The following is a 14,738-nucleotide window of genomic DNA, read 5'->3' on the forward strand; positions in this document are numbered from 1 at the left end:
AGATATGCCAGAATATGTATGTACATACATGTAGTATTTAAACAACAGTCAAAAACTGGTGTTATTCTACTGAGAACTTAAGAACATGGGTATTTTTAGTTCCATTAAAAGATAGTGATTTCTACTAATTAAAAACTAAACACAAAGGTCCATTAAAAGAGTCAATTAAAACCAAAACTTTGGCTTAGAATTTCAATATGTTTCATGATACAGAAGTAGCAATTTAATGGTGTACGAGGAATTTTGCAGAGAAGCCTCCATTTCTGAATTATAACCTGGGGGTGCAGTTTGTTCTCTAGATTGCGACTCTGAGAAACTGGGATTTCCCTGCACTACCAACACTAAGAATAAAAAAGTTTGTTCACACACAAAGGGCTTCAGTTCAGGCAAGAACTTGCTTCCAGTTAAGAAATCTAGCAGCTTTATACAATGCCATCAGTGACAATCAAAAAGGAAACATACAGAGAAATAGAACATATGTAGCTCCACTTGTATCAGCTGTATCTTATGCTCTTTGAAATGACTGGTGAAGTGACTCAGGGATTTCTGCACAACTATGAAGCACAGTACCTGACAATACCTCACTGCTATATAACCAGTGATTCAACAACTAAACAGAAATGCACATCACACAGCAAGACAGAAAACAAAGCTTCTGATGACGGCTTTCCTGTTCTTGCCTAGCTCCCATGTCAAGGAGACAGTCAGCAGGTATGTCCACCTGTCCACCACTGCTTCCAAATGAGATCAGCCACCTCCAAAAGTGGACAGTGCATACAATGCATGAGTGATTTCACTGTATTGACATCTGTCGTGCAGAAAATAAGGGGTATTTTTAGATGGTCATTTTTTTCCATTGCTTTCCAATATTTTCTCATGGGTTTAAAGAAGAAACAGCAGTGAAACAGTGATGCTGGTGGTTTTTTTTGTTGTTTTTTGTTTTTTCCTCCCCCTTGGAAACATAGTACTATCAAAACAAAATGCACCAAGAAAGAGAATGAGAGATTTCTTCAGTTTTTGTTACATCTCCAGACCCTCGGAGGTTGAGGAGCAAATTGATTTGTCTCTATTTCTGCAACTGAAGCAAGGAAAGGAGAGACTCATCACCTTCCCAAACAAGCTGCCTTTTCTAGCAGGTCGAGCCCCATTCTGTACGCAAAACTTGCCTTTAAAGCAGTGAAGGAACTGTGTGTAATTTCAGCTGGACCACTCATCTACAGCAACACTGCTACACCCCAATAAACAGATGCAGAATTACAGTCACAGCTGCATTCTGAGCAGAACAAGTTGGATAATGGTACGTTAAGCTGCTAATTAAATTGCTAATGATTTTTTTTTAGTGCTACTGCAGAATTTTGCCATCTTTCTTTCAGCAACAACAGAAAAAAATCCTGTAAATTTAAAAAATTGTATATCTGTGTTTTGCTAACAGTGAGACCTCCACGTATGAGCTGTGTGAGCAGTTCTCTTGAGAAGGGCACAGATGTGGAGATTTACTGAGAGCTCATTTACTGACCAGCTATTTCTCCTAATGTACTTTTATACATTTTTTTTTCCTTCATCTAAATGCTGCCATCCTCACAAAGACCTCTGTATGGTGTCTGCAGCAACACCCACTGGTGGTGGAAGCAGATAATAAACTGACATATGTCATGGCATGCTGCTATAGCTGCATTTACAAAAAGTAATAGCAACAGTACAATTTTATTTTTATTGTGATAACTGTGGTGAAATTTATTGCAGTGTAAGTACTTCATTGTTTCATTATGCCAGATTAGCTGAGGGAGGTAATTATAGCCTTGACATGAAAATGCCTTTAATGTTTTCATTTCAATTCTGCAGTTTATAATATGCAGATTACAGCATTATCATAATTCCATATTGTTACATGTACGATTACATGGCAGAACATTTGCTCCAGGATAACGGAGCTAATTTCTAATGAATGATTTCACCAAGTCGCTTAACTCTTTCAGCTCTTGGGTAAATAGTCAGGGCAGCAAAAATATGCCTATTTCTCATTATATTCAAGTATTCATGCAGGTACACATTACTTAAGGCCAGGCAGTTGTAGGACAAATGGAACACTACAAATTACGTGCTCACATCTCATCAGTAATTGTGTGCCTTCTTGAGAATTTTCTAGACAAGCACCAATCTATAATATTCATTAACTAATGAGATACTGTATTTATGTACAAATATATGTATACAAGCCTATATACACATCTGACGTTATTTCATACACCAAAAATACTTACGTTCTGTTTCTTAACACTGTCCAACTTCAGCGATCTCTTAGCTCTGCAAGATGAAAATACAGGCAAGTTTTATGGTCATCGAGACACAAAGCTTCTGGGTAGTAAGGTTTATCATCTCTAATTTCAATGACATTTACCTTTCTCATATCTGGAACTTTTTTTAATGCTACACAAGAAAAATATGATCTCAACCAAAGCAAATATATTAAGTAATTAAAATACACTGTAACAAAAGCATTGCTTGTTTAGAAAGATCAAATGTTTCCGTAGGAAAATCCAATTCTCCATTTTTATACTAGAGATAAAAATCAAGACACTGAGGTGAGTTTCAGAGGATGCCAAATATACACTTGTCCCTTAAAAACCATAAACAATGAAAAAATGCAAAAGCATTATTATTTACATACCTTCTGAGCAAGGGTTGAAATCATTTTTCCTTTAGTAGAATTATTAGGCATTTAAAACGCAGGTACAGCCAAGGTGAAAAAAGTGGTTCTTCCCATCATTTTAGCTCTTAACATGATTCAGTGCTACCAGACTATGACTTAACTGGGGAACAGATGCTCTATGTCTTTACAGGTCCCCAAACCGTAAGAAACTATTTTCTAGTCTTCTCCACTATACTGATTCAGGAGCACGCCAAGCTCTCTCTGCAAAATCTGCTCTGCTGAACTGGATGCCCAGCTGTTAATGGCAATGCTAGGAGAGGAAAGCTGAATATTTATAATACTTTATATCGTACAGCTGTCTTCTAAAGAGCAGTCATCAAAATTTTATTGAATGCAGACTAAATGCTCAAAGGAAAGAAAGGTCAACATAAATTAAGACTATTTTTCCCAGAGACAACTGAAACTTTTAAAGTACATTCTTAAATCTTAATGGTTTAAAGCATTACATAAAACAATGAAGAAAAAAATGTAAAATCTTTATAAGAACAGTCCCCAAGGAATATATACTATATCAATTTAAACAAGAAGATTTAGAAATGCATTATATTTCAAGATCAGAGCACAGTTTTCATCTTGGAAAAGAACGTACTGTAAGGAATTAAGATGACCTCATTCCAAACATATCCTCTTTTAATTTACAGTACCACTCCAAAATTGCAAATTTAAATGCTAGAAAAATTGAATGAAAAAACATCTTTGAAATATAACTCAGGTGAGGGTTTTTTATGTATATTAGGTTATAATAATCTCTACTACAAAGAGGAAAAGAGGAGTATTCTGTCTTTTATAAAGCCAAGTAAACAGGTAACGCATTTAAAAAAGTGACTGAAACTCTTGCCAAAGGGCAGTCAAAGCTGTAGCAGTTTGATGGAATTCTTTACAATGTATTTCTTTATTTAACACCAACCCACGTTGCTTAAGGAATACAGACTCCATTACATCTTCCGCTCTGGTGGCAGCAGGGAAACATATTTATTAATACACCTACTCTGAAAGGCTGCTCTAGGGACCGATGTATTTGCATGTTACGCTAAGGCACGTTATGATGGAAGTTTTTATGACAGACTTCCAAAAGAGCTGGAAGCCAAAGTAAAGGAGAATCTAGACCCAACGTAGCTGCAGGAAGAAGATAAATGAGAAACTATGTGAAAATCATGCTAAATTATAAATTGGAAAATTTCTTAGGGAGAAAGTTGTGGATCGGTGGAGACTATGTTATTTAAAGCCTGTCAAATATTGCATACAGCAATAGAGTTGAAGACAGTCCCAATTGCCCTCTACTGGCTTGCAAAACCCTGCAAACACCCAAAGCCATGATGCTGAAGAAGCAGCCTCAGTCCAGACAAGCACTTCTGCTGGAAGGAGCTGTATGGGGACAGCTTTGGCTTCAGGTCAGCTTAGCTTTGCTTGTCCCAAGGTCAGATCCTGTTCTACTCAGCAGCCCAGTTTGCCTCCAGGCTTCTTTTTAGAGATTGTCTCCCTGATTCTATAAGGGGAAAAGTAAAAAGAGCTCTTGACATCTGTTGTTCGCTCAGAACAAGTTAAAATTTGTGCTTAATCTACATGGACTCCTTGGCTGGGATCATTGAAATAAAACATATCCAAGTTCAGTTTGGTTTATCTTTTTCATACGACTGGAAAAGCCTTGCTGCGGCTCTGGATGAGAATCCAGTGTCAGAGTTTGAACAAGAATGGGAGGCGGAAAGATAACACGTGCAATCATGATACCAATAACTTTTTTACCTCTGCTTCCTACATTCAGATTTGTTCAGTTACTTAACAGGATTTATTTTACTCTGTATGGTTCAGAAAATATGATGGCATGTCTTTATAGCTAGCAAGGAACATTTTGCTCACGTTTCTCAGGTTAAAGCTGTGTATTACTGCTATGGTGTATTGTTAATCTACCTTTCTCGGTCGTATTTTCAGTTTCTCACTAATATCCTGTGACTTTTACTCGCTTGTTTCGGACTTCGGGTCCCTTCCAACTCAGGCGATTCTATGGTGCTAAGATTCTTTCGTTAAAAATACCCTAGGGACTACAGCAGTCCGCTCTGAGGCCGTTTCAGTAAGCTCCCTCCTGTGCCCTCCTCAAGACAGAGCTCAGAACCGAACCCTCCCTTCCCCGCACAGCGGCTGCCGCCCGCCCGCCTTTCTCCTCAGCGCGCCCCCCGCCAACGGCCGCCCTCAGGGTGGGCAATGGCGCCCGCGCGGCGCTACGTACGACATCGCAGCGATTCGAACAGCTCCCGCCGCCTCGCGCGTCCCCGCCCAGCGCCGTGCAGCAGCCTAACGCCGCCGGCTGGAAACGGCGCCGACGGGGCGGGGCGGTGGAGCCGCGTCCCTTAGGCCCGGGTGTTCGGGCTCTGTATGAAGGGAGGGGCCTGCCCTGCCCTGCCGTCGCCGCGGGGAGGTTCGGCCGAGCAGGTTGGTTTCGTTCCGTGGGAGAGCGGGGATTGAGCGTCTTCTCTGTGGGAGCGGGTTGTCAATAATGGCTGAGGGAGCAGGGGAAGGCGGGCGGGAAGGCCCGAGCGCGGCCGGGGAGTGCGGAGCCCCGCTGCCCCTCAGCGGCATTGGCTGTTCGCTGAGCTCCTCCTCGGCTTTCACCTCCTTCCGTTGTGTGTGTGTGTAACGCTGGTGCTTAATGACACTGACACCGTTTGTAGGAACCAGGCTGTATCGCCGTTCCCGGTGGGGTCCTTCTAATGCCGATGTCGTATTGAAGTGTCAGGCAGGCGGGCTGTGTGTTACAGATAGGGCACTTCATCCATGATAAGCGATTATTATCTTTCTTTCTCAAGAGTAAAAGACCCGTATAACTCAAAGCTGTGAGTGATTTAGGCCTCCGGAATAAGAATCTAATGAGTCCTGAAGGGGACCCTGCGATGCTGTTGTTGCTGGACTTGAGATGTTCAATTTGTTCTACTGGAAGATATTTTCTGAAATCAACACTGGGTAAAATAATCTGAGAGGCTGTTAGACCAACAGTGCACCGTGATGGAGAGTCCCTCCGTGACGGCCTTCTGAAAGCCTTCATCACCTCAGGCAGGAGCAGAAAGCTGCTGTTGGAGTTTGCTGGCCACTTGTGAGCAAACGACAGTACTTACTGCTTGGAATTGCTTTAATTCATAAAAAAGTACACTTAGTGATTTTTTTTAAAATTCTTTTGCAGTTATATTAGCAAATATATAGTGAGCAGTTATATATTAGTTCTTAAAAAATTTGATAGGACAAGAGGGAATGGTTATCAAGTGAGACAGGGGAGGTTTAGGTTAGATATTGGGAGGAAGTTTTTCACCCAGAGGGTGGTGAGGCACTGGAACAGGTTGCCAAGGAGGCTGTGGATGCCCCATCCCTGGAGGCACTCAAGGCTAGCTGGATGTGGCTTTTCAACCCAGGCCATTCTATGATTCTATTAAGTACTAAGTTTTGCATATGCTTAATTTCAGACTTACCCAAATATCGTTGCCATAAATAAGTCTTAAAAGCAGAATGAAATGTCTTCAACTTCATATGCTTGAAATTTTGACCAACTTTCCTAATGGCCATTCTTCTAACTGCAAAACCAGGAAACAAAAGCCCAACCCTTATGGGCTGACACCAGAGAAAAAGTATGAAGTCAACTTAACAACTGTATCTTTTTTTTTTTTGTTTTAAACACTGAATGTTATGTGGTGTTTATCGTAGAATCACAGGATGGCCTGGGTTGAAAAGGACCACAATGCTCACCAGTTCCAACCCCCTGCTGTGTGCAGGTCACCAACCAGCAGCTCAGGCTGCCCAGAGCCACATCCAGCCTGGCCTTGAATGCCTGCAGGGATGGGGCATCCACAGCCTCCTTGGGCAACCTGTTCCAGTGCCTCACCACCCTCTGGGTGAAAAACTTCCTCCTAATATCTAACCTAAACCTCCCCTGTCTCAGTTTAAAACCATTCCCTCTTGTCCTATCGCTATCCACGGTTGTAAACAGTCATTATGATGTTTTACAGTGTCTCTGCTGGAGGTGTATGAAGCAAGATGGTTTTTCAGCTAGCTCACGTGATGGAAATTGGTTTTTGAGTGACAGGGAATTCCAAGAAGTTTACAGTTCAACAGAAGCGTGGTTCCATGTTGTTTTCTCTGAGGGACAAAGGGGACTTTTACATTGCTCTTCACAGCAACAAGTGTTGCAGGGACTCCTATGTCACATGAGTCAGTTGTGATCATGCAGCTGCAAAGCTCTTAAGTGCTGCATCCATTCTCTTTGATATTTACTTTGTTTTTGTTGTGAAAAAGCTTTTTAAATTACTCTGTGCCTCCCACAAACAGTGCATTTTTTTCCCCCAAAAAAAACTTTTTGGTACTTCTGGTGACCAGTAGCAGCAATGAGAGTGGCACTGTGAGCAAAACAGTCATAGGGATGGGATGTGATATGTTCATTCATTTTACCTCTGTGACAAATCATGCTGGACCTAGACAATGGTGGTGAAGTCATCAGAACCAGCAAGTGCAGTTCTTTGCAAATTCTTCCACCATTTTTTGTTATTAGCTAACATGGCTAGAGTGGAAATTTTAGTAGTAAGTAGCAAGGACAAATCCTACTGATTTATTTCTAAACACAGCATCTATGATGCAAACCATTGCTAATTCAGAAATTTGTATTATGCCTTCAAATAACGTGACCATGTAGTTGTTGTTATGTCAAATGTCTGCAATGAAAATACAACGCAATAAAACTAAACCTTTTACTATCAAGAGAGAACAAATGGTGAATAACAAGTAGCTCAGAAGTTCAAGCTGTTTTTGTTTTGCAGACCTTGTGATACTTTCCTGCAAAGGTAGATTGATATTCTTATCTAGGGTTAGATGCTGGGCAGTGTGCAGTCTGAGGCTTTAGGATAAATTGTGATGGTCGGTGTTTCAGAGGACAAAGAGGAGTTATTATTAAACAGGGAAAGGAGTGCCAAGTTGTAACTGTGATTGCGTTGTTCACAGAATGGCCAGCAGCCCTGGGAGTAATGCAGCCCTCGCCGATCAGAAAGGCACACACTCAGAAGGCTCTCAAGCAAAGCAGTCTCAGCATGCAGAAGAAGCCATCTTTTACAAGAACTGTCGAGCAGCTTATCTGACTGTTTTCAAAAGCAGTTTAGAAAATATTAAATCAAAAGAACAACTCACTTTGGGTAATTATTTAATTATTTTTTTTCCCTCTAACTGTTGTGTGTGATGGTTGCAGTGGGTCGTTTACTAATAGCAGCTAGTAATTCAGTAGTGAGAGTACCCCTGTGCATAACATCAGTACCTCCTGTAAGGAATTTGCAATAGTTTTAGCTCTGTTTCAAGCTCTGGTTGCTGTATCTTTGGGGATATCCATTATTTACCCGTTGTAAAATATATCCCAGTGATTTTTCAAAGTATATAGAAACTACCATTCCTCAATGCTTTTCATTTTCTTTAAATCTTTAATCTTTGTTGCTGGATGGCTCATGGAACTGGTAGTAGTTACAGAGCTTTTCATCTCTAAATCACCAGTATGAATGAGCAGAAGTCAGTACCAGCTGACAGCTTACAAGGGTTCATAAGTGAGCTGTTGAACATCACCAAATTTGATGGAAGCATTGTTGCTTACGGGGAATGGGGAAGAAGTACTGCTCTTTGTTTGTGACATTTCTGCAATACATGCTTTCCTATCCCTGACAAATGACTCAGTGAGTTGATACAGTTCATTTCTAGCTGACAATTGCCACTATAATCACAGAAAATCACCATGATAACTGGCATTAATTGGCACAGAGGTTGGCGGACTCATGTGAGAAGTTTTGTCAATATTACCACCCTTACTGATAGCCTCACTCATCAATTCTTATCTACTTTGTCTGAGTAATATGTGAAAATGCCACCTTTCCGATACCAAATTTATACATGGACTCTTTCAGCCATTGGTGTTTTCTAAGGATTCTTACTTTTATTAAAATTGTTACTTAATTAAACTGTTTCTATAGACTATATATATAGTATCTGTGTACAAGTGGTATTGCTGTCAGCATTACCAGAGGGGGAAAAGAAATCTGGATGTTTCAGTTGTGCTGAATAAAGGTGATAGTAGATAATGAAAGCTGTGGAAACTACCAAATTTGTTTTGAAAATCGATGGCGTTTCCATGCTCCTTGCATGGAATCATTAAGCATAATTACATAACCTTACCTGAGAAATGACAGCTGTTTATTGGAAATCATCTTAATGACAGAGTAAGATAAGGAATAAGTAAAATATGACTCAGTAATAATATATTTCAGTTGTGAAATAGATTTTGCTTTCTCATATAAAATTTCTCAAGCAAATATCGTATCAGCTGTGCCATCTGTTGGATTTGTATTGTTGTGGGCTGTATCTGACTATTTTTTTTCTTGGTTTTCTTTTGTTATGTCATGAGAAGGACTATTTGTGGTTGTCTGCAGTAGCATGGGATTGTGTTAGGGCTGAAACACACTTCTTGGGTTCCCTATTTTCTACCTGGAGTTCTGTGGTTATGTGAAAATCACAGCTGGCTTTATTTGGAAGAAATACTTCCAGCTCACATTGTTGACAAAGAAAGTATGAGAACATAAACCTTCAGTTAGATGAAAAGAACCCAAATGTGTAATTTTAAAAGCCGTGGTTTTTATTTTGATCTTATGAGTTTCAAGATACAGCTCATCATACACTTGGGACTGTTGATATTACAGGTTGTTTTCCAAAGCTCTCCTAACAGATTATCATGCTAGCAAGCAGTTTGTGTGCTGTGGTGTTTGTGTTGGTGGACAATGGTTTGTAATGAAAAAAAACCAGCAAACAACTAAAGGAAAAAAAGGCTTAAGGATGGTGACAGTGCCCTCAATTGCCCTTAACTGTGCTCAATACTTTGACTCCAGAGTACACCAAGGCAAGTCCAGAACTGAGCAGCAGAGTTGTGGTCTCTGTAAACAAAGTGGGCATGGTGGTGATGGGTTGATGGTTGGACTGGGTGACCTTTGTGGTCTTTGCCAACCTTAGTGATTCTGTGACTAAAAATCCATGCTGTATTATCAAATCATTTAGTTAGGTCAGAATTCTAGTGACCACTTTTCTTTTTTTCTGCATACGTGAGGAAACATTTTTCACTAATTGCTGCGTTGTCCATGGCTAAAATGCAGTAGGTGTCTGCATCTAAAACCATCAGCACAAAAGCTCAGTTGTGTCTCTGATGCACTGATTTTTATATTTTTTATTTTTTATTTTTGGTAGCTTCTTTCCTTATGTTGATACACGAAATTCTGTGCATTAGCAAACACATTCTTTCTGCATATGACTTAGCATTAGCCGGGCTTTCTAGGCTGTAATAAAAGTACCTTTATAACGTCCTACTGATAATTTTGGATGGTCTGGATTTTAAAATAGGAGCAGTGTGAACAAATGTCATCTCCTGTATATGTGGTTTGGCTTTCATCTCTATCCGTACCCTGCTGCTGTGTGCTTACCAGGTGTTTGGGCATTTCGGTTGCAAGGTCAGCTCAGGAAGGGCAAATAGTAGGTCAGGCTCCCACTCCTCAGAGATGTAAGAACCTGCTTCTTTTATAATGTGAGAGTACTGGGAGTTACTGTAGTCTTCTGTTGCAATTTAAATAGATTCTGGCATTTATCAAGTGAGCATGCTCCATTTGAAGCAGCTGTGACTGCACGATGTTTGAATAATAATCTGAGCTGCAATATTCACATAGAGATTGGCCCTGCAAAATGTTACTTTGCAAACTGTATTATATAGGTATATAATATTGCATCTGCAGGATTAATGCTGTGTTTAGCAGAATCGCACTGTAAAGAAGGGTAAATAAATACAAACTTGAGAGGTGTAGTGAATAGCAAGCACTGCCATCTCAGGTTGCGTAGAATGTAGTGTTGCCATATATTTGAAGGATACTCAGTTAAGTGTAAGTAAGTTAATGCTGCACTGCACTGACCTTCCAGGGAGCTCTGCTACACTCAGAAGCAAACGCAGAGTGAGTAACCACCTTTCCTTGTCTGACCTTGGAACTGAAATCCAACAATAGCTGCGTGCCCAACTTTAGCATGGGTAAAGATGTAAGCTTTGCTATGTTCTCCTGACTGCTGGGAGAGGGGTCGGGGCAGAAACCTTTATTTAGTCCTTGGCATTCAGTCTGAGATTAACAACAAAGGTGTCTGGTTTTGTTTGTTTGTTTTTACGGTGACACTGTTGCCTACTGAACATTGTAGCAATGCCACCGCCTCATTGCAGGGATGCTGCTGAGCTGTTCTCAGCTGGTGCAGACTCGGTCATCAGTCAGCTGGCTAAAAGTCAAAGTGCCTGCCTCGATAAATGTAGGCTCTTTTATGTTTTCCTAAAACACTTTATTATATGGGAAGATTTCAAAGCGTATCTCCAGTTTCAGGTAGGCCATGTTTGATTGTAGTCTAACGTCATACCTGCTCCACACTGGAAGCTGATAAAAGGCTGTTTTCAGGAAGGGCTTTTGGGAGGCAGGCTAGCTCCAGCTCATTCATTTTGAAGAATTCCAAATATAGGAGCAGTGTCATTTTCACTTTCCATTTAAAATTCACGTATAGATGTGAGTTAAAAGATTGTTTAAGACAAACCTACACAAGAACTTAATTCTTGGCAAAGTGAATGGGAAAACTCGGTAGAAACAGCTTTCACTCTGCAAGCTTTCACAAGATAGTAGGTTCTTGATATTAAAGCAGAGGATACAGACAATGGGCTGAATTGTACACTTGTCTCTTGAGGAGGCTGTCTTTGAAGTCATGGGTATTTTGCTTCATTAAGGTTTCGACTCTGCCGATTTTATTTAAGGAAATCATCCCACTGACCTTAATAGAACAGTAGCAATGAGTAAGCAGTAAGTGAAAGCTGCAGGTCAAAGCTTTTAGCCAAAAACAAAATAAAACAAAAAGAAACAACAAAACTTTGTATTTTTTTTCTGTTGTAAGAATATTGCACACTGGCTTCTTCTCAACGACGTGGCACGTGTCATCTCTGTGCTGGATCATGGCTTGTGAGTGCAGAAGAATTAAGGTCTAGAAACAGACACTGCTCCTTTCATGACCCCTTATCTGCCCCTCAGGCTGCTCTGACCTGTCTGGTACAAAGCACAGAATTCAAGGCTGGGGAAGGTCACAGTCAGCCTCTATCAGCAGAATGCAGGATTGAGACTATAAACAAAACTGTCTTGTACAGCTGGTTTTCCCTTGAATTGATGAGTCTTGAAAATATATGTAAAAAAAAATCAGAACATGGGAAGTGGTTAAAGGATGTTTTGAGACAACTCCTTTAATGTTTTACTGTTCAGTTCTTCAACAGGCTGGAAGAAACCCATCTCAGAAGACAGTTAATAAATACTGGACTTCACAAACAACCACGCTGAATTTTGATGATTTTTGTACTATTTTAAAAGAAGAAACGCCGGCTGCAAGAACTGAATTGCTTGAAGCATTTGGGAAAATAGACACAGATAACACTGGTTATATTTTACATGATGAACTTTATAAACTTCTGACAACAGTAAGTATCAGTAGGAACTTAATTATCTGTTCTTAGCCTTTAATAGAGATTTTGGGAATTAGTGCAAATATTCTGAACGTGTTAGCATGTATTCCTGATCAAAACAATTAATAACTGATTCATGGTGGTTGTTTTCATTTTTATTTTTTTGTTGTCAGAAGTGAGTATAACACAAGTGCCTGAAGATGTGGAGAAGAGTAAATTGGAAAAGAAGGAAGAAATAATTCATATGATATATTTGTTGTGGTTGACCCAATTAACAATAATTATTTGTTAACGTCCACCGTGGTGGCAGAACATTCAATCCTCACTCAATATGAACAAAAAAACCATAGTTGCAATGGCAAGAAAACATTCTTTATATGGTAGAAAGCAGAAGTGACAGGTGTTGAGTGCTCCTGTAGTTGTGCCATAAATATCTATACATCCTGAAATGTGACATTAAGTCAGTGCACTGCTTTATACAAACCAGACTGGAGGACTTACTGGACACGTCTGCAGTAGCAACTGGAGCTGCTCAAAGTGGGGAGGATCAGGATTTGATTTGTAGCAATGTGGTACCAGGACCATATGTCCACATCACGTGCTTACCAGCAGTGAAGTTGACATTAGATTTTGGTCCTGATTGACACCATGCATCTATAGCTAAAAAGTGACCTGAAGTAGATTTCTGTATGGGAGTTGTGTGTTGCTGTGTCCTTGAGGACCTTGTGGAAGGCTTGCTTTCTTCCTGACAGATATAACTCATGCCCCTGTTGCAAGTGGGCCACTCAAAATAGTGATGCAACTTCAAATGTGGTTCCAAAAGGAGAGAAACTGCTTTGAATTCACACTGATTCCAAATATAAACAGGTGCAAGGCAAATTCATCTGTGAAATAAGTCTTCTAGTGAATTAAACTGCAGATATGGACTCATCTACTGTAAGTGTAAGAGGGTAGTTTATGAGTGAAAAAGGCTATTAAGAAGCTAGAACTTGTTTGTTAGCATGCTGTATTATAAGTGAGAATGACTGGCAACAGGAATTGGCCAGTGTATGAAGATCTGTGGTTAATTTAAGTGTCATTCACAGGGGCTTTCCAGAAGGCAGCACAAAATTGTATAAACTGATGCAGTTCATCTGTTCAGTATTTAGTAATGTTGCAGGGACATATTTTTTTATAATGTTGAGCTCTACTTTGGTGAGTCAAACAATTTAAGGGTATTAAAATAATCTGTGTTTTAGTAAACATGTGGTGTAGGTGGTCAGTATTCTTGATTAGGAACTAAAATTAAGTTGGCTTTTCATTGCAGGAAGGTGAAAAAATGACTTTGGATGAAGTGAATGCAATAACTAAATTACCTGATTTTAACTGCAGTGGCAAACTGGACTACAAGAAGGTAAGGCAAACATGTTCTTGATTATGGCAGTAATGGTAAATGCAATTACTAAATGCAGTATATACTGTTTCTGTGTGTTGGTCCATTGATGACCTTACCTCAGCCCACCAGCTGCCTACATCCTGAAACATGGTATGTGTTCTGCAACGTGTTTCTGTTTCCCTCATTTTATCTCACAGTATTCTGCTCTTGCTGTTATCTGCTGCAAGTGAACCTAACGTTATGGGCACAGCCTAACAGTAAGCATGAAGCCAACAAAACGTGTGAGGATAAGAGTGAAAGGAATGGCAGGATAAAAATGACAATTGACAGCAAACTTAGTTAATTTAGTTAGCTAAGTTTAGCACAGTTAGCAGCTGCGAGAGCTGCTGTGTCTGACATTTCTTAATTCTTTATGTGGGGGACATTATTTGGTATACTCAGCACCTTATTTTGAAGATGCAGCATCTTATCAGTTATTCTGACAACGACTGTAAGCAATGACTAAGCTTTGAACTGAATAAACAGCCCACAAAGATTTGCACATAAATATCATTTCATAGAGGAAAACCAGCTCCCTGTTAAAATCCTACATAAAAATAACACTCTTCAAATGTCGAAAGAAAAATACATCATCTCCTGGGTTGAAAAGTTCTTGGACTGGAATATTTTCATTCTGCATTTCCACCTCCTTGTTGAATCACAGCTCTGTTTTGCTGTCTGACTTGAGTAGTCACTCTGATTTAAAGAAATTAAAATGAGTATTGTGAGTAAATATAGTGAGAAAAAACGCATTACATCTGTGCTTTGATTACTAATGTTACACTTGTAATTTTTAAAACTGTGAGAAAGAATGTTTTTGCTTACTGCATTATCACAGAATCATAGAATCATCGTTACTTTCCTTTGTCTCAAGTTTTGTGACTTGTATGTAACAACCAGTGAGCAGTGCTGCAGGACTGCACTGCAGAAACTGGAGGCTGATGATCGATTGAAGCACCGGCAGTTTGGAAGTGAAGCTGAAACTTCCCCTGAAGGGCTCACACTGCCAGTATCAAAACCATCACTGAAAATCCTGAGGAAAACTGACCACAAACCAGCACCAAGCAAAGGTATTTATTTTTCATATTGGGAGCTTT

At 39.9% G+C, this 14,738-nt stretch overlaps 2 protein-coding genes across 4 annotated transcripts in view; one reads left to right on the forward strand and one right to left on the reverse strand.

Annotated features, from left to right (window-relative positions):
• ITGB3BP (integrin subunit beta 3 binding protein) overlaps window positions 1–5,074 on the reverse strand; it is a 23,598-nt gene extending 18,524 nt beyond the window's left edge. For both annotated transcript variants that reach the window (XM_085232134.1, XM_085232135.1), the window contains exons 1-2: window positions 4,935–5,074; window positions 2,262–2,304 (exon numbers count right to left, since the gene is read on the reverse strand). In XM_085232134.1, the coding sequence (XP_085088260.1) occupies window positions 2,262–2,304; window positions 4,935–4,939 (48 nt within the window). In that variant the 5' untranslated portion in view covers window positions 4,940–5,074. The remainder of the gene's footprint in view (window positions 1–2,261; window positions 2,305–4,934) is intronic.
• The window catches only part of EFCAB7 (EF-hand calcium binding domain 7), a 27,401-nt gene continuing 17,660 nt past the window's right edge, over window positions 4,998–14,738 (forward strand). For both annotated transcript variants that reach the window (XR_794663.4, XM_010716043.4), the window contains exons 1-5: window positions 4,998–5,137; window positions 7,685–7,872; window positions 12,031–12,242; window positions 13,534–13,620; window positions 14,516–14,711. Coding sequence is in view for 1 of the 2 variants with exons in the window: in XM_010716043.4 (XP_010714345.1) it covers window positions 7,686–7,872; window positions 12,031–12,242; window positions 13,534–13,620; window positions 14,516–14,711 (682 nt within the window). In the remaining variant the exon portion in view is untranslated. The remainder of the gene's footprint in view (window positions 5,138–7,684; window positions 7,873–12,030; window positions 12,243–13,533; window positions 13,621–14,515; window positions 14,712–14,738) is intronic.

Source organism: Meleagris gallopavo, chromosome 10 (genome assembly GCF_905368555.1).
Source record: "Meleagris gallopavo chromosome 10, MGAL_WU_HG_1.1, whole genome shotgun sequence".
Lineage (NCBI taxonomy): Eukaryota > Metazoa > Chordata > Aves > Galliformes > Phasianidae > Meleagris > Meleagris gallopavo.